The sequence below is a fragment of the Teleopsis dalmanni genome, chromosome 2 (genome assembly GCF_002237135.1).
Source record: "Teleopsis dalmanni isolate 2A chromosome 2, ASM223713v2, whole genome shotgun sequence".
NCBI lineage: Eukaryota > Metazoa > Arthropoda > Insecta > Diptera > Diopsidae > Teleopsis > Teleopsis dalmanni.
This window is the reverse complement of record NC_051847.1, coordinates 142,225,927-142,247,169: the sequence shown is the minus strand read 5'-3', so window position 1 is coordinate 142,247,169 and position 21,243 is coordinate 142,225,927. Positions and strand designations below refer to the sequence as shown.

Here is a 21,243-nt window from a genome sequence, read left to right as displayed (position 1 = left end):
GAATTTGTTGTTGAAATAAATGGGGTTTATTGAAGGTAATATTTTTCGTAATTTTTCGCTGGATTCTGAGGCCTGAAATAGGTGTAAAACATAGAGTGCGCAGGCCAATTTTTGTTTTATTGTAAAGTGTAACTATTTGGCTATTAATAGGAAAAATTTCATGAAAAAACTCGGATACATTTTTTGGGTATCGCCGATAGAAGTGAAAATGGCCATGAAAAAAATGCTGACTTTTTGTGCAATTTCGCTAATAAAATTTTATTGATAATTAAAATTGAAATTTTTTTTACACGTAATGAATAACAATATCGTAAGCTTTAAAAAAAATTAAAAATGATCATTTTTGAATAAATAGTAAAAAAGCTACAAGGGTTTAAAGTTGGTTAAATTTTTACGAAATCATAATTTCGCTAAAGTTGCATAAACTGCAAATAACTTAGGAACTAATGGGCGGATCACGCCCATTTTTTGCATAGAGTTGTGTTGCTATGTAAGTCAAGTATATATGTAGTCCAATAAGTGCAAAAAGTATTTTTAACGATAATAAATGATTTAATATGAAAATTTTGTATGGGGGGTGGGTGTGGCAGTGGGCGGAAAACCTTAAAAAAATGTTGAAATCTAGATAATAACGTAAGTTTTCCGGACACCAAAATTCAGCTTTATACCTATCATAGTTTTTAAGTAATCTTGGGACCACGGTAAAATCCCCATGTTTGGACAAAAATTTCGGGTAGTTCCGGTAAGCCGATTGGGCTCAAATTAGATTTAAAAGAAAGATCAACTCAAAAACTATATTTTAGAAAAATTTCATATCAATATCTCTACTGGTTCCGAAAATATCGAATTATGACCGCCTAATTTTGTGTTCTCCCATTGAGCACTATTTAACCATAATCACAGCACAGCCAAAAACATAGAAATTCTATGTTTCTATGTTTAATTTCTATGTTTTTAGCACAGCTCAATGAACTTTTTTCTTCTGCTGTTAGCGACTACGTTTTTTGATTGTCTACGCTTAACGCCTGATTTAAATTCATTTAAAAATATTTCTTCAATATTTTGTTGTACCTATATTTCCTATTCTGACATTTAGATCCCAAATTAAAATTGTATTTTCAACGTTTCTCTCTATCAAATGATTAGCAAGTCGTTCGAAATTATTTTCCCAATCATTACAATTTAGATATAGCGGAACTATTTTCAGATTTATGTATTTTCTTTTTAAGTTGATAATTTGAAGCTATACATAAAGCCAGCACTCCTTAGAATTTTTTTGTGTACTGACTCAATTTTATTTAGAAAATTAAATGATCATTGGAACAATATATACTCTTCTGCTAGGGAAAATTTCAATCTAGTTCATCCTTAATTTCATTATTTGTTTATTCCTTATTGCTCTAGAATAAAATAATGATAATTTGCGTTGGTTAATATCTGACATCAATTGAGTTTTGTGCTGCTTGACTTGCTTTGATTATAAATGCATAAATTTATTAATTTTTATTAATACTTATTAGAAAATTTATGCTAATAAAATTTTAAAATTTAAATCGCAGAAAATCAGTAAGATAAGAAGGTGATAATATAAAAACAAATACATGATAAAACAATTTGCAAATATCCAAATTTGATTTCTCATTACTTCTCAATCCATCAAACCAAAATAACTAATTAGATAGTAAATTAAAGGACAATTGCTCTAATTACTGCGATCAATAATTCATTGGTAATACTAAGAGTTAGTTTTAGTTTATTAAAGAAATATTTAGAAATGTTAGTTATTTATTCTGTCAAAATTTAACAACCTGTAATAGCATAGCACAATTTCAAACTTAAATAATAATATAGTATCGTTTCTTTAACAACGATGATGATTTATATACATATTGTTACTAAAAAAATAAATTTAACTTCGAAATACTGTGTTTGGTCTGTTTATGTCAATACTGGGACTGGATTTCATATTAAAGTTTAACCTATTTTGCAATATATCCTTGACAGCCAATTTATTGGCTTTTCCGGTAGCCGTTTTAGGAAGATCTGTTAAAATAATTACACCGCCATGCAATTGTTTATAATCTGCCTGTATGTTGTTTTGTACATAATCGAGAACATGCTGAACAGTAAGATTGCTACCTACAACTGGCACAACAGCTGCTGCAGCAGCATCACCATCCAAATCGTTCCATAAGCCACAAACACATACTTCCACTACTTCGGGCATAGCACGTATGACTTCCTCAATTTCATTTGGGAAATATTGCATTCCACGATATTTCAAAATATCTTTCTTACGATCAACAATAAAAAGATAATTATCCTCATCAAAATAACCTATATCACCGGAATGAAACCAACCCTCTGTGTCTCGCAAAGCCATAGTAGCTTTAACATTTTTATAATAACCTTGCCAGATTTTGTCATGAGTGCAATAGATCTCTCCGACTTCATTATGTGATAATAAAACACCTTCATCATTAACTATTTTAACTTTAAGTCCAGGTAAAATGCGACCAACAGAATTTGGTTTATTAAAAAAATTGAAGTTTCTAGTTAACACATCAGTTAACTCCGTAAAGCCATAGGCACAGCAAAGCTTCCCTTGCTTTAGATATGATTGCAATTTTGCTTGAATTTGAGTTGAACATTTTCCTCCACCAAATAGAAAATAACGCATGCTCTCTAATTTTTCTACTGATAAATCCGGACAATTCAACAGCATTGCCATATTGGAAGGAGCCTGTATAGTAAAAGTAACTTTGTATTTTTCGACAACTTCCAGAAAATATTCCGGACTATAAGGCTTATCTGAAATAATACGTAATGTTCCATATACAAGACTTGTTACTAAATTTAGTAAACCAGATAACCAATCCATTGTAGATGGTGTAAATTGTATGTCATTCTCGGTGAGGTAACTTCAAAAATTAGTAAATATTTTGTAAATATGTTAATTTATATATTCTTATATTCTTACTTAGTGAAGTCGTAAGCTTTCATCGTGTTTGGTATGGTGACGGCTTTTGGCAGACCTGTTGAACCTGATGAACATAAAATGGCCAATGTTTGATTTGGACCAAATTCCAATTCAGCTGGTCTAAAAATGTTTTAAATTCAATTTAATATTTTTGGTTTATATAATATATGTAATATAATATATGTGATTTGTGTTTTTACAAATTACTTGTTTTATAAATAGTTATTTGTAATTTATACTATTTCCAATTAGGGAATATAATGTTTTTAATTACTTTATGCTACTTACCTAAAATTTAACTCTTCCGGTAATGTTTGGTTTACGATACTTAAGATATTTTGTACATTATGTAAATGATTTTTTAACGTTATTAATTTTGTTTCAAAATCCTCTGACACTCTTAGCATTTTGTCATAATCTTGACCATCACAGAATATAATTTTTGGTTTTGTTATATTAAATAATTGCTTTGAAGTTGCTAAGGATTAAGAACTTTCTTAGTAATTAAGATTTGTATGAATATGATATCACAAACCATCATCATGTTTTGGATTAATAGCATGGAATGCTATACCGGTGAAAAAACAAGCCAAGACAACATCCATCATATGCGTGGTATTACGATCGACTAACCCGACAATATCAGTTTGACTTAATCCGATAGAATTAAAAAATTTAGCTACGCGTATGGCTTGTAATAAAGCTTCAGTATTTGATGTCTTTGTATTTTCTGTATCTGAAATCTAACATAGATATGGTGTAATTGTGGTTTAAAAAAATTATTTACAGAAGTCGTTTAGCAACTCATACATGTTTCCATTGATGGACAGATAACTAATATATTAAAAATACATATTTATTGACAATATCTGTAAAATCAGAAATATGTGTGTATAGAATCACTCAAAAATTGTTATATTTTGAGTACCATTAAATGATAACGGCAAAAATGTAATCCATCTCTCTATCTTACTCTCTCAGTCTTACTCTCTCTAACTCACTCTCTCTATTGAACTCATCTTCCAAACAGTCTAAAAAACTAAATTCATAAATTATGAATATATAATTTACTTATCAACGATCAGTATTAGCTTTTTGCTATTGAACTATAACAGATTTAAATATTAATTGTTTTGTTAATTTTATCAAAAAAATTAATCTAATGTGTTTAATTCATTTCCAAACTTTTATATTTACATTGTGACCGAAAAGTTTTCGGAAATTCTCATTTAAAATTCGCGCGCTGTATATTTTTCGATATTTTAAGTTTATGTAGTTTGGCAGCAATGTCCTTAATTATATTGCCAAAAATGGCCATCTGTCGGACAGTTCGTTTACGGCAGCTGTTGAAACCAGTTCACCTCAGTAGTGCGTTGCGAAAAAAACAATGGAAAAAAATATTGAACAAAGAGTTTGCATCAAATTTTGTTTTTCGAACGAAATTTCGTGTGCAGAATCGTTGCGAATGCTACAAAAGGCTTATGGGGAATCAGTTTTATCGAAAACTCAAGTTTATGAGTGGTACAAAGCCTTTCAGGACTGTCGTACGACCGTCGAAGACATGCCGCGTTCTGGACGACCTTCGACCTCTACCACCGACGAAAACATTGAAAAGGCAAAGGAAATCGTGTTCAAAAATCCTCATGTGAGTGTTAGAGAGATAGCACGAGAGCTAGGCATCGGTCGTGAGATGGCTCGTTTGATTTTGGTGGACAATTTGTGTATGCGACGTGTCAACGCCCGGCTTGTTCCGATTCACCTCAATTTGTTCAACATTATCAACGATTTTAAGGCCAAACATTCAATAAATACCATCGAACAGCCACCGTATTCACCTGATCTTGCACCGTGTGACTTTTTCCTGTTTCCCAACCTCAAATTACCACTCAGAGGAACGCGTTTTGAATCCATAGAAGACGTAAAACAGAATTCGCAGAGGGAACTCAAAGCCATACCGGAAAGCGCCTATAAAAAATTTTTGATTTGGAAGAAACTTGGCATTGTGTATCGCTTCTAATGGAGCATATTTTGAAGGAGATAAAATAAATATTGATGAAGATTAAGAATTTTGCGTTTTATTTAAAATTTCCGGAAACTTTTCGGTCACAATGTAACTTATTATATTGTGTCGAAGGATTTGGAAGCTAGTACTCTTAGTACTCCTATCGGCCAACTGAGTCATGACAGCAATCACATCTGTACTTAAAATTATTATTACTTAAAAAATTATTTATACTAGTTTTTATTTAATTATTTATCTGAATGCTGTTGGGGCAATACTTATGAGTTCTACTATAAATAAAAGTAGTATTAACAACACTTAAATTAGAAGAATAATATCGCGAATGAATTTTGATTTCATATTTTCCATATTAATAAAACACAGTTTTATTACAGCACCTAAGTTGTACATATACTAAGGGAATAGAAAAATCCAATTATTATTATTTTTATTAATTAAACTGTTATTTATTTGAATGAAATTTCTGTTATTTTGTATTTTTAGTGCAATTATCTAGTATTGTATTTCGTTTGATCTTGTTTTCTTATTTTAATTATGTTTTTTTGATGTAATTTCTATTCTAATGATTTAGTGCAGTTAGCTGGCAATTTTGATGTTATTCTTTTGTTATTGTTATATAGGATTTAAAGAATTTTAACGAGACTTTTTATTTATTAATTCATACACTTTAATTATATTATAAAATATTTTGAATATAATTTTTAGTTTTTGCATATGATTCACTTTTTTATTATTTACTTGACATATTTTATTAGGGCGTCTACGCATTTCTTCAAAAATGATTTGTCCTATTGAACAGTTTCGATCATAGTAATTTTGCTGCTTAGCACCGCTCCATATTTTCGTTTGAGGATCAAAACTTGTTTCCAAGTCAAAATTAAAAATAAACATTTTCGATTCGTTTTTTCTTTAACTTGCAATTGATTTTAGTTGAACAGGAAATATGAATACAATTTTTTAGTAGAAACGTTTAAACAGTTTGAGATGATTATTGAAACTGAGTATTTACATTCAAGCAGTTCATTTAAGAGGTTGCACGATAACCGCTAAAATTGTATGTGAAATGCAATTTTCACAAATTGGTTTAAGCATGTAACGCATTTCATACAATAATAGCATTTCAACTGTTCCGTTATTAATATCATTTCAGATTGACAATGTCATTTGCATTTCAATTAGTTTCAATTAAGTATATTTACATGATTTTGAATATTTTAATCTTAATTTTAAAATATTTGTATGAAAAGTAATTACAATATTTATGTTAAAAATATATAATAATTGTATTCATATTGTTGTAATGATTTAGTTCCTAAGTTAAAAGTTTTCTCTGATGTTTTTGGCTTTTGGCTGAGCTTACAATTCTATTTGAAAGCTGTTCTTTTCTAAATATTAAATGTCTTTCTTTGGTCCAATTTTACAAAGAAGCTATGCAAATGTTTCTCTACAAGTTTGCTAACCGCGAGAACATAAAAGCTGAACAATATTATTGTTCGAATTTCCTATAATTATAATTTTCATAGGTAGGTAATTTCTAAATTACCTTCCATTATGTCATTGCTGGAACCATGAAATCACCTATAATTTCTTACTATATATAATAAAAATAAACATCTCGTATATAAAAAATATTTGGTATTTTTTAATTTTTGTAATTGCACAAACATAAACACTCTTGTTTTTGCTTTGAGATGCTCTGGCACTCCAGACTTTAAGTTTTTTTAATTCTCAAAGATTTGCAATATGCTCTTAATATGCTGCATGCGATTTCAAAAATATATCATTAATTGTGCAGTAAAATTATTTTATGTAATTGCATTTAAGTAACAAATTCTCAAAAAAAATGGTTTCTTAAATTAGCATTGCATAAAATTTGACCCATATTAAGTTGCTATTATTTACATATGTATACCCACACATATAAACAAAATGTACAATGTTTGCTCGTATCAACAAATTTTTCTTTTTATTTTCGAATTATTTTTTTCATTTTTACGCTTATCAATTAATAAAATATTGAAAAATAAATATAAGTTTATTAAGAAGAACTAAAAATATCATCATATGAGAGTATACTTTTTTATGATTAATTTTTTCTAACAGCAATTCTTGTCTAATTGTCTAACCCAGCTATAAAAAAATAGAAAAAATTAGATAATTGGTTTTGATCAAAATTATAAATGAGGTTTAAAATAAGAAATTTTTAATGGTGCATTCTTCATATTCAAGCAAAAGTACCTTAGAATTTCCATGCAGTGGAGTGAGAGATTAAACTTCTCAATAGCACAGTTTCCAATTACTTTTAGAATCAAAGCGACTTCTGAAGCCATTGATAATGGCTATTGATATTGGCTATGGCTTCTATGTCATTATAACAAATATTTTGAATTCCGTGATTATTATAAAATATTAATAAGAATTTAGTTAATACAAGTTAACAATTAACAATAAGAAAGATAGCGATATACGGGAACTACTAAGAAATATTTTTTAGTTCTTATCCAGAAATTATGCTATAAAAAAAAATTAAAATCGAAAGAATGGTTTGAGTTGATATCTTTCGATAGCAAAATTTGAAAATTATTTTATAAGTTACAAGATACTTTGGATCATAAATATGTGCCATTAGTAATACTAGTTATTAGTTATTAGGTAATGCACATTTAAATGCAAAATACTTGAAATGACTTTCAGATCAAGTTTAAAAGCTGATTTCTATTCACAAATTGGTTGTTTGTGAACCAATATTATTCACATTTCGTTGATGGACAATACCATCCACGCCATTTATATTAGTCATATAAATTGTAAAGAGTTTGGATTGGATATAGTTATGTTTGGTTTTTCCTAGCGCAGCGAGGCGCCTTTCTTGTTCGCAACGAGGCGAATAAAACTAGGTTGCAACTAGGCAACTTGAATAACATAATAAGCGAGACTCAATGTTCTGTTTGAATCTGAATTCTTTATTAAATTTGTACAGTATATATACTTATTCTAACTTAAACACTAACCTACCTGAATATTATGTTCGCCTAGTAATTTTCATATAAAAATGCTTAATATGCATTTCAATTAATTTAAAAATATGAATTTATTATTATTATTTAATAATTACCTGAAATACTAAATAATGAAATTCCAATGCAAGTTAATGCACTTTACGAATTTCATTTGCGCAAAACAAAAGAATCAAATTACTTTTCTTTTGCGCTTCTTCACATGGTAAGTGTGTGATCAATGTCTTTGCTTTTGGCATGTGCCAGTAACGTATGTCTTCATATTACCATTAACAAATAATTATTTTGTTTGTTAATATGTAGATATACTACAAAATAATCAAATTAGTCAATAGCAGTCTCAATCAAAAGCAACGTTTTAAATTCAGAAATAAAAATAATTCGCGACTTATAAAAATTTAGCTGAAAAGTGTTTGGCAATTTACAATTTAAATTTTTAATGTACAACATAAGACAATTTTAATGTCGAATTACTAAGTTTTTAAAAGAAAGAAACATTATTTTATTCGTACTTTTATTCGTGCTTAAATTAATAGGAACAGTAATTTTTTACTTATTATAAATAAGTACTTATGAGATTTCATATGTCATTAAATTTATATTGAAATTCATTAAACAATTCTATCATACCATAATAATTTTTTGCATCTAAACATTACTTGCATCTAATTACTGTTATGAATATATTTAGCCTTATACATGCAAGCGCTTAATTAATTAATAGTGTGATATGATCACTATGCCAAACCTAGTCTTAATTTTACATTCGAGATATTTCAATAATGACAAAAAAATTTTTTTTTATTAAGACTATTTTAATTGTGATAAATATTTACAATACTTTTTTTCAATAAAAGTTATTGTACCTTAAAATTTGAAGATAAATAATTGCTGTTTAATAAAACACAAGCATCACTACCCCAGAATCATATGTTTTGCAATATGCTTATAAGGGGAGTAATGTAGAAGAATAATCATGGTTTTAATACTCTAACGTCAAGATTAGAAAATTTATGTGTCTTCAAATATAGGTTTTTATACATATAGGTTTCAAAATAAATAATACATGATACAACACACATTGGTCTAAATATTTTTGTTTAACTTAAAATATATGGAAGTAACTTTCTTCACATTCATTATTTTCGAGCATGAATATTGAACATCTTCAAGTGAAGCACGTAATTTTAATATATATTATCATATATGGGTTATAACAGCCATTCCAATGAATCCTATAGGCCCATTGTGTTATTATCTTATATAACATATATTAATATACTGGTCTAAAGACGCTTTTACAGTTGATATACCAAATTTTCGGCACTCTAACTCAACATTTTTTTGCGTGTTAAGAATTTAGTCTAAAATTTTTAACAAGAAATGGTATAAATACGTACAATTATTGAACAATATTAAAAGGTTTGTGCCCTGTATAGAATTTGTCATATTCCTGTAATTTACTATAATATAATTCTACCAGTATTTTATAGTAAGTTTAACTAATGTTAATAACATTCTGTTAAAATTTTGTGAACCTGGTTTATGTATAAACTATGTATAAAATTATTACACCAAATTTATAATATAATTTTACAACAAATATATATTGGATTGATATATTTAAATATGCGACGTCAAAACGTTAGTGTATTGTCTTAATATGCGAGTAATATTTTTTAATCAAAAAATTTGACACAAAATTGATATATAACAGACAAACTCTTTGCATTTCATTCCTCTTATACTTAACATTATGTTAATAACTTAATTGTGCATTACTGATAAATTGGTTTAAGTATAAGCTATGTGAAGAATTATACCAAATTAGTAAAATATTTATACCTTTCTAGTAGATGTGATTGATAGAGAAAACCTATGAATGATTACAGAGTGAGACAGAAACAAAAAATATTTCTTCTCTCTTTTGATTTTTGAATGGCTAGGTTAATTTGAGTTCGTCAAAACACAAACTTGCCGTTTTTTTTTAGGCATCTGGATTCTTGCAAATAATGGGTTAAAGTTCAAAAATTGAGATTGAAAATAATTATTACAAAACAATTATTTTAAGAAATATCCCAAGGAAAGTTTAGACAAAGTTGTCTTATACTATGTTCAGACAGCCAAATTTAATTAATTTCGTAAAATTAAATTAAGTTAATTTCGAAAGTGTTCATACTGTCCCAAATTAAGGAGATTATATGTTTTTTGTTTACAAATCAAATCTTAAAAATTACAAAAAAAATTATAAAAAATTATAACATTTGTATATGGGAAATTTTAAAAGTTGATTATAACTATAAAGGATGGCATTCAGAAGTTTTATTAGCTTTAGTGAATTTCAGGTATGTGAATTATTATTTTTCACTCTATTTTAAATGAATAACAGTTACAGTTTTTTTTCTTTATTTACATTTAAAAATTTGCACTACTTTCAAAATATTTTCCCGGTTTTATTAGAGTTAACTGTCACTTTTTCGTTGTCTCAACTTTATCTCTTCTTAAAATTTATCTTACACATAGTTGCATTTGAAATGTCCTTTAATTTCACTGAAACGAAGATGAAATTAAGATTTTTGCGAGACTAATATGGCGTTTACATTGGCCGAAAATGGCTCATTTTGGTCAAAAATCGAAAATGAGTAACGAATGGCTCATTCTTGCATATAAAATTTCAAGTGCGAAAATGAGCAATTTTCTCACATTCTGTATAAAAGACGTTCGAATGTATTTTACATATGTTCCAAATGCAAAGGAATCCATTGAACATACCCTAAATAAAAGCTTTTTATGGCATTTTGACAGTTTGAGAAAGCTGTTTTTGCCATATTTACAAAAAAAAGGTAAACAAATGTTGCACCTCTCTTTAGAACTTCTACTTCCCAAAAGGTAATTAATCGAAGTTAAAAATATTTTTTAAGTTTATATTGTAAGGTTTGAAAGCATATTTAACCTTCATGCAATATATTTTTGGTACAGGTCAAAAATCAAATCAACAAGCAAGTTCAAAAATCAGCTGTTTGAAATGAGAACAAACGAATTACAACGAATGTAAACACTTACAAATGGCTTATTCGAAATGAGCCATTTTCGGCTAATGTAAACGCCAAATAAGGTTTGTCTGAACATAATATAATACCATGTATCCAATGCAGCTAAAATAACTTTTTTTAATAAATTAAGATTTAGTCGTTTATAATGGCAAAAGCTAAATTATATAGTGAAATAGTTTTATTGTTTTCAGTTTGCACATAAAACATATAATATGTTATATTTTAAATTTTAGTAATTTCCCTTCTGAGAAATTTATTTTTAAGATTTGCATTTGATATTTTTGGTTTAATTTCCTTCGATTTATAAAACTAAGCAGTGGAAACATGGTATTAACTAAGCTAAAAAGCATAACTTTCATGCTTGTGTTGATAATCAAAATTCATTAGCAACTTTATCTGAATAAAATGGTATAACAAAGACAGTGGAAACATGATATAAGACATGATCAAATATTTATGTATTTGTTTATAGTAAGTTTACTAAAGAAACGAATTTCGTATCACTTAAAATAAAATTTTAACTGACCATTTATAACCTCAACTTTTGATATTTACCTCGTTATTGCCGGAGACCAAAATGTTTAGAAATAAAAATTGATGGGCCCATTTGAGCTTAACAACCTCAAACTAACGTAATATCAATGAAAAATAATAACAAAGCATTTATTGTCGCACAGTGTAATTATTTTCTTAATGGATATATGAGTAATCCATTAGCACATATACATAGAATTGAAAATAAAAGCAATTTATGAAACATATAATTTAAATCTATATTATCATAAAACTATAAATAAAAAGTTTATTAATGATCAGTCCCAGACAAGTTGAGGAAATAATCAGTATCTTTAATTAATCATGTTTTAACTATAAACTATGTATTGGATGGATAACAAGAAGCACTGAGATTCATAGAAATAGTTTTATAGATTTCACCACAAGCATATGCAGGAAGTGTTTCGAATTGAATGCCAAATTTCATATGTTATAGAAGTAACCTTTAGGCTCCAAGTACTGTTTTTCCATTTAAATATTTAATAATTAATTTATTAAATTTTTTGAACTTCATTATTTTATTTTGTATCTTGTCGTATTGTGTCACCTAAATTAGTTAATTTTTTTACTTTTCTTTGTTACTTGATTGAGAGTTTAGCTTGAAAATAATATGCCTTTGATATAGTTTAAGAATCATACTTACAAAATGTTATATTACCTTCAAACAAAAAAATACCTTTTTTTAATTCTATATATGTGGAGAATAGACTTCTCATTTAACAATATAATCTATATATATTATACTCCAAAAAATATTTTTCCAGGGTGACCTGCCCTCTTCTCAAAATCTTGAGTAATAATACGTTTCCACTGGCTGCGTTAGACTGGTTAACTTACTTGAGACTCAAGCAATTCAAGAAATTCCAAGTAAGTTAACTGATCTAACGAAACCAATGGAAACATACTATAATAGTACATTTACACTGTCTCATTTTGGCACTAGCTCATTTATATTAATGAGTGAACTTATAAACAGCTCATTTATGCAGTTGATAGAACTGTTACAAACTTTTATAAACTTCACCTAATAATATATCAAACAAAAAAATTTGATATATAATTGATATTTTAAATCATTTATATACATTTCATATATCAATTACATACTCAATCAATAAAAAAAAAAGATTTTATTAAATACTTACTACCTCAGTGCTTTTGTTTATAATTCAGCTGTTGTTTGTTTACATTGATATTCATTGATATTCAGATGTCTGAGTTGGTGAATCAGCACCTTTACTCTATTTTATCTGTGGACAGTTTTAAGTCATACTAAATACGGGGCTTTACGGGGCTTTATAATATGATGGATCTGATGTCTCTGTATCTGCCTGTGTTTATCAAATTTCGCTGTATTTTTAGGATACTGAGTGTTGGATTATTGTGACTGTCAATTGTATTGAACAGTTTCAGAGCACGATCTTTAATGTATTTTTCAACTGAATCCACTCTCAGATCTCTGTGGATATCAGCTCCTCTTATATACCATGGGGCGTTAACCAGTTTTCTTAAGGCAATATTTTGCCCTCTTTGAAGAATTTTTAAAGTTGAGCTTGGCGCTTGGCAAAACGCTGTACTGCCATAGAGTAGTCCTGGTTTAATAATTTGCTTAAATATGCTAACTTTATTCTTTATGTTGAGCTTTTTGCTGCTAATTGTGTTAGCTACTACAACAATACATAACCATAACACCTATTGAGTTATAAGTTATTGACAAAATGATAACACCATATTTTGGTGCATAAAAACTTTTTTATAGGAAAAGAATAATATACTATACTACCGAACTGAATATTTCTAATTTCCGTTGGTGCTATTGCAAGCTATAGATAATCTTTCTGATTTTTAACAAAATTTATTTTTAACATGAAGTAAATACCTATGTAATATAAAAGTATGTTATTAGTTGATGCAATCGAGAAACGTCTATCCGTAAATCGTAACATTAAATGAAAACTTTAAGATTCAAGCCATATTTTTAAATTCATTAAGTTTATACAATACTTGTTTATTTTAATATACAAGACTCCTTAATGCAAACTTAGGAGAATGGAATAAACTTATACTTTGGAGAATAGTTTTTATAAGTCTACTTTGCTATAGAATTACTATCTTGAGCAACTTCTCCAACTCTAGACCCTCATTCTAAAAAGCATTTTAGGCTTTACCAAAGAATCAAGACGGTGTTCAATCCTTTGAGTTTTTTGATGTGATAATAATAAAGGCCAAAAGTTCTAAGTGGATTATATGGTCACATTAACTATTTTTTATGAGTTGAATTTGTAAATAAACTGATTTATAAATTTTGCTATCTGCAATGATAGCATGTATAGGCTGCTTGCATTCCTTACTCTTAACTTAATTTTAATTCTACACTATTTTCTATTGCATTTCTAAATGAGTTCAGTGGAAATACAAGCGTAGCCATCTATTTAAAATTATGTCACAGTGATAAATACGATAAATGTACACCAGTCATAAACTATATCAGGTATATTTTAGGTAAACTTATATCCATAAGATTTAATGAAGGGAATCTATGATATACAATTTTTTTTTCAAACAACAAAAATTGGTTAGTAAAAGTAAAAGTCTGTGAAATCAAAACAAAGTAGTTTTACGTAAAGATGGAGTTTGCCAAATTATGCTGTTTCAGTCTCTCCTGTTTTTAGAAAGAAGAAGACATATACTATATAATATCCTTTAAATTCAAATGACGAAATTATCTTATAATGTTACTGTCTCTGCACCAAGACTTAAACAACATAACTATTGATGAAATCAAGCAATTACGAAGCTCAGAGCTTATCACTAAATTTTAGGTCTATGGAATAAATGAGAGCAATCAGAACATAAGGTTTATTCCAGTAAAGCAATTAACTCCGAAAAATTGACTTAAACTAAACGAATATGGTTTTAAATATAGAAAATCACATCATTCATCTTTTAAATGAATTCGTTAACGTCTAAGAATAGTTTTTATAAACTGCAAGAAAACTAAATTTAAAAATAAGCATGGATGTAGAAAAGGAAGAAGAAATTAGAGCTAAAAACAATAACTATTTAACTAAATTAATCAAAACCAATTATTAAGTAATGCTCAATAATATTTATTTCACCACATTTTCAGATTAAACTGAATCTGTTTTTGCTGCACAAGACTAACTAAACATATAGGTTCATAAAAGCCTTAGTGCAGACTGTTGATCTCAGCGGCTTTGCGAAAAGCTTTGCTAGCTAGCAATATGGCTACGATTCATTAAAATCCTACTTTCAAAGAAAGTCAAGGGTATTTAGAAACTCATATCTGACTAGTCACGAAATTATTCTTTTCTGCTTTAACTCAGATAAATACATATCACATAATTATAACAATATCACAATATAAATCAATCTGTATAGTGCAAAACTAAATCATTGAAAGGAGAAAGAGGAATAAAATTAAATTAAATTAATTAATTAATTAATTAAAATTAATTAAAATTAAAACAGAAAACAATTAGACTGTTCCCTAGAAATGACGATTAAAGAGTTTGAAAATATAGTTAACCTTAAAAACGACTACAACTTAATAAAAATAATCCTTGATCCTTGTATGGAACAAGCTGATTGTTCCTTTCAAATTAAATTTAAAAAAATCTTTGAAAATGACTGATAACTTAACAAAAGTAATCCTTGATCCTTGAACAAGTTGATTGTTTCATTCAAATTGAGATTAAAAAGATCCTTGAAAACGGCTTATAACTTAGTGGAAGTAACCATTAACCCTTGTAAGGAACAAGCTGATTGTACCTACATATGAGGATTCATGGACTTGAAAATATAGTTAACTTTGAAAACGACTATAACGTAACAAAAGTAACCCAGACGCTAGCAAGGAATTAAGTTTAAAAACATCTTTGAAAACGAACTTATAACTTAATAAAAGTCAGGGTTAAGGAACAAACAAATTATTCCTTTCAAATTAAAGCAGATTATAGCTTTACAGAAGTAATACTTAACCCCTCTAAGAAACAAGCTGATTATTTCTTACAAATTACGACTAAAGAGCTTGAATATATAGTTATTTTTACAAATGACTAACTTAATAAAAGTAGCAGTCCTGTAAAGAGCAAGCAGAATATTTCTTACGAATTAAGAATAGAGAGATCTTTGCAAAGGACTTAGAACCTAACAAAAGTAGCCATTGACCCTTGCAAAGAATAATATGTTTGTTCCCTTCAAATTGAAATTGATATGAAAAGGATCTTTGAAAGTGACCTATAACTTAACAAAAGTAACATTCTGACCAAAAATGTAGTGTATCAGAAAACAGATTACATTGCGAAAAATATAAAACATATAGAGGAGGCGCAGTTACTATATCATTCGCACACAAACGAATGATTAATGAACGCTTGGCATGTTGCGTTCTCTCCCATTAAAGTGCACAATCGCTGGTTTTATTAGCAAAAAACAGAGCCAGCAACAGAAATGTATGCAAAGGACTCACATGCGAAATGACGGCATATTTTACGCATGTATGATTACTTAATAAAAAATTTTATTTAAAAGAATAAATGAAGAATAAATGAAAGTGATGTAGTGATAATCACAAAATGTACTAAAAAAACAAAGAAAAAAAGAAAAATGAAAGAAAAACGAAAAAAGTGAAATAAGGATTCTTGTAATTTATTATGCGAACACGTAATCAGTGCAAATATTGGAATAACTACAATTGCAGTAATCGAGCAAATGCCACAAGGAAAAAATAATAAATATTCCATAAAAAATAACGTGTGTGTCCTGTTCGAGTGCTGATAAAACGCAAACTCATGGTGCTCAGCAAGTACCGGTTCGAGTATGAAGTCAACCGAATATTAAAGCTAAAATAAAAATGACTTGAAGTCAAGTCCTTCGAATAATAAAATCAAAAATGAAGTACCGGAAGACTGCAATTTGTTTAATAGCAACTACCAACTTCTGTTTACTGCATCTCCATTTTATGACATCAGTTATTTTGCAGAAGCTCTAAAATTTAGCAATGCGAAACCCTTCAACTCGGTGTGTTTAGTTCAAGTTTTGAAAATTTTATATATACGTTTCGATTTTTATAAAATAATGTCATTTCATGCAATCTCATTCCATTTTTATCTGTCATATATTTTCTTATTATTTTGCCATTGATGTCATATGTGTTGAATATTTTATGGGCTACAAACTGCACTTTCATATGCACTAAATTATACTGATTCAGATTTTTAATTTTATAATAAACATTATTCCTTACTGATTATTTATTTGTTCACACTCATATGTTTTTAAAACTTAAATTATATTTTTTTTATATCACAGCAATTTTTTTTCATATAATCTAAAGTGTATTTTTTTTTATATGGAATACCAAAGTGATTATTTATTTAATATTATAATTATTTTTTATTAAGTTATTAATTTACGATTTTTTCGCATATGTGCATAGTTTATATTTGATTTGAATAATTTCGTTGATTTAACATTTAAATTCCGGATTATTCAATAAAAACGCATGAGATTGCAAAAAAAATCACTAAAATTATTACTTAAACAAAAAAAATGTTGTAAAAAAATGCAATAACCTTAATATGTAATTCGACATTGAAATGATTGGCAAAAAAAATTTAAATTTATATGTTAATGAAGATTTATTTGCTATTATACTGCACAACTTCTCATGCTGATCAACTTTTGATATAAAATCATTGTTTTAATGCTTTCTTAAAGCATTAAATTAGAGAACTTTATTGTTTAACGTTCTAGCTTTTCAAAATTAGAACTATTAATCATCTATTTTGAGCAGTTGTAAATGTCTTTAACTTTTATATAAAAAAACCACTGATAGGTACAGAATAGTAGTGAATTGCAACAACAACATTTTTTTTTTATTTTTAAGTAATTATTTTTCATTTGACCATATAGTCATTCAAGTGTTGTCAAATACTCATTATAGGAGTTTAATTCTTGGTATTTGCAGTCTCAAAAAATAATAATCAAATACAAAAAATAATTCTAAAATCACTGAGAATGGGTCGTGTGGAGAATAGTTTCTTTCATATAAATATTGTCAGATGCTGTTGTGTGCTAGTTAGAAAAACTAGCACACATTTAATACATTGCTCTTTGAATATAATATTTTTTAATTAATTGTAAATTGTAAGTCTGTAATAGTTCGAGAATTTCAAACTTCATTCCACGAGTTGGGTGGGCTTAAGTGGTCCAACTTATGCGGATATCTGGACACAACGATACCTCGATTAACGGTAGAGTTGATATACCTGCCAATGCAGGCACTCTGCTCTTTGAAGCTCACTTCACGGATATTGGTGTCCCAATTTTAAGGACTTGTTTTTTGCAGAGAGTTTTTAAAATAGTCTGCCCTGACAGAGTTAATATTCTTTAAAATTAAAAAGATTGTGGAGTTATTTCGTAGAGAGTTTTTGGAATAATTTAACTTGACAGAACTGTCATCCTTCAAAATTAAAGACATAGCCAAGTTTACTTATCTTACAAAAAGTTTTTTAAAATACTCTGTCACGATACAACAAAAATGCTTTAAAATTAATAGAGAAAGCCGTGTTTGTATATATATATAATAAACAATATAAAACATATATAGAAAGAGAACCAAGTTTGTGAATATATTTTTAACAAAATTTACACAAATATTCTGTCCTGACAGAGCAGTCATTCTTGAAAACTAAGAATATGGTCCAATTTATTGACTTGCCTAAATACCATATTTACTATTTACTACTTCAGTAGTTCTTTTTTGATGAACAATTTCTGTTAATATTATTATGAAATTCAAATTCAATATGGATAATATTAAACATAATTTTAACAAAACAAATAAAGGTCCAAAATTTGTTATCATTTAATATTAGTGTGTTTTTGTTATTATTATGTTGGATATAGTACCCCGATTTACTGATATATTGTGCTTAGAGTGGGCTTAGAGTTAATTCGTCATTCTTTCTTCCTCTTTAAATAGCAGTATTTATATCATTTTAATGAGTTCATTATTGGATGTAATAAATTCATCCAAGTGTTGCATTTGTTAATGCATTAAACAGAGTGATGCAGTACTGAGTACTTTTGTACTTAAATTACATCGAATTCCTAATTACAGGGCAAGAGTGTTCGTAATTTTTATGCGAGATTACATTTGTAATTGGAATTGAAAAACACAAATTCTTGTATTTATGTATTTATATCATCTTCTTCTTCTCTTTCCAAATCTACTTAGAAGGAGTTTCGATTTTTTTATTTAATATTTTTTTTACTTATTGTCGTATTTAAGACAGATTGCAAAGAAGCAAATAGTAAAAAAAAATTTTGTTTAAACTACTTTAGACTTTTTCTTCAGGAATAATTAAAAATAAAAACTTTTGCTTATTATTTTATTATTTACCTGAAACTGCGTTGGTTTTTGCCAAAATCTGAAGAATTGTGATTATCAAGAATCGAAGCAGATAATATTTATTTGCTGCTAACTTTTATTTTTGTTTACTTCAGAATGAGTCGTGCCCTGCTTCAAATTTGGTAGGACACGAATTCGATTTTTGGTACTTGCAGTCTCAAAAAATTATTTACGAATAATTAAACACAATAATTATTTCCAAGACCACTGATGATGGATATTTGGCAATACTCGAAACAGTTTTATGTTTAGCCAAAGATTCAATTAATTAAAATAATATAAAATGAATTTTTGTAGTTGTAGTTCACTACTGTTCGAAAAACCTCTTTATTTATTATATATTAATATTTATATATATATTTATATTGATTTCTATTTATAGCCTGAACAAAATATATTAACAAAATAGTCAACAATATAAAAAAGGCGCTAATTATTAAAATAGCACTAATTATTAGTTTCAATTTTGCTTGGGTGATAATTTTATCTAGAATATCCTGTCAGAGGATTTGTTATATATCTCCTTATAATATATTCCCTATTTATAATAATTCGTTTGTTTTGAGAGCATAAATATTTTCAAATAAGAGTGAAAAGAATTAGTCAAACCCAACATTCAACAGTTTTATTCACTTTTATTTAATTTTTTCAATGGTAGAACTATGTAAACTTTAAACTTCTTAATTTCTTCGCATGTCATAAGTGAATTTCTCACATTTTTGTAAAATTATATGCCACAAAAATTCGGTCGACTGCGATTTTAAGTGCATTTTTATGTGCACAAAAGGGGAACATATAATATGCACGTCTTTTTCCACTCCATTTCCACACAACGACAGCAACAAACACAGTGAAAATGGATAATTTTCTGTCATTGCTGAAACCACATGTCAGGATATGTGCGCACGGTTTCTATGCCGAACCCAGGAAAACTGAGAAAAATCAAAAAAAAAGTTGAACAAATTTAAAGCTGGTTGCCTGGATAAATGCAGACATAATTGCTATTGAGGTTAGCTTAAGTAAGTTGTAGAGATTCATGCTCATACTTATCCGCAAAGCCATATCTACACACTCCACTAAAAACATTTCGTACAGTATACGACTGACTATATACACTGTACGACTATGCGAATAAAAAAGGATTTTTGGTTTGGAATAGGTGTGTGTCTGTGTGTATCCATATGCGGTTATTTCAATTTATGCAGATTATGTGCATATATGCATAAGAAATAAGTAATTAAGTGGATTGAAATGAAGTAAACAAAAATGATAAGATTTGATAAGTGGAGCAATATAAGTACCGAAATGTGCACGCAAACAGATTTTAAGTTTTCCGATCACATTTAACAAATTATGAGCATATATTTTTTAAAAAGTTGGTACAGTACTTAAAATGAAAATATTTAGAAGAAAATATATTATAACTTTCTATATAAGTTATGGCTATGCTTGTGTGTTTAATATTTTATAAGAGCTTTGATAACAGCCAAGTCAAGGACACTTGTTTGAAGTGCTTAGTATTGCAGATACTACATTTTCAGTATCTTTATGTGCAAAATATTTTTTGACAAATTATTAATGAATAAACAAATATATCACATTTAGTCTAAAAGTGAAAAATCTTAAATGCTATTGTTGATTTTTTATTTTTTTTAAATATTTTTCACTATATTCTTATCAATTCCAAACACAACACCCAATTTTCTAAAGCCCATAATATTTATATCTTTCTTACAGCAATCCGTCTTTTATGTTAGGTTCCTATAAATATTCAACCTTTTCTAAATTTCACTACTTTACGTTTAAAATAAATTGATATATAAATTTATTAACTGCTATAAAAAATTTTTGTTTGTACCATACATTTGTATGTATGTAATGCATTTATATAAGAAATCCTTATTATTGTTGTTTTATAGGCTTTTTGAGGTTTTTGTACATAACAGCAACCCAAAATCCGCAATCCGTTTGAGTGATTGATTAAACTGATTTAATTTATTAGGACCCTCATTATTCTTAAGTGGCTGGATTTGTTCATAATAAATGTTTTAAATTCAATCATTCCATTGGTGAATGAACATGAAGATAATATGCAGATAATTTAATTAAATATTTATATATGATTAATTAAAATACAAAATATTGGAAAAGGTAAATTGATTTGTAAACGCAACTTT

The 21,243-nt window shown here is 27.8% G+C and overlaps 1 protein-coding gene across 1 annotated transcript; it reads right to left on the bottom strand.

Annotated features, from left to right (window-relative positions):
- Positions 1-1,909: 1,909 nt before the first annotated feature.
- On the bottom strand, positions 1,910-5,894 carry LOC119675861 (luciferin 4-monooxygenase-like). The gene is made up of 5 exons (XM_038087080.1): positions 5,742-5,894; positions 3,516-3,723; positions 3,269-3,458; positions 2,981-3,103; positions 1,910-2,921 (listed from the first exon to the last, which is right to left on the bottom strand). Exons 1-5 carry the CDS (start codon positions 5,892-5,894, stop codon positions 1,910-1,912), a joined length of 1,686 nt encoding a protein of 561 aa, XP_037943008.1.
- Between the last annotated feature and the right edge of the window lie 15,349 nt (positions 5,895-21,243).

Excerpts from the sequence above, each read along its gene's own strand:
- LOC119675861 (XM_038087080.1), bottom strand. The coding sequence starts at position 5,894 with ATGTTTATTTTTAATTTTGACTTGGAAACAAGTTTTGATCCTCAAACG. Across the intron at positions 3,459-3,515 it reads TAATCCAAAACATGATGATG|CAACTTCAAAGCAATTATTT; the intron begins GTTTGTGATATC and ends CTTAATCCTTAG. Across the intron at positions 3,104-3,268 it reads CCGGAAGAGTTAAATTTTAG|TAGACCAGCTGAATTGGAAT; the intron begins GTAAGTAGCATA and ends TTAAAACATTTT.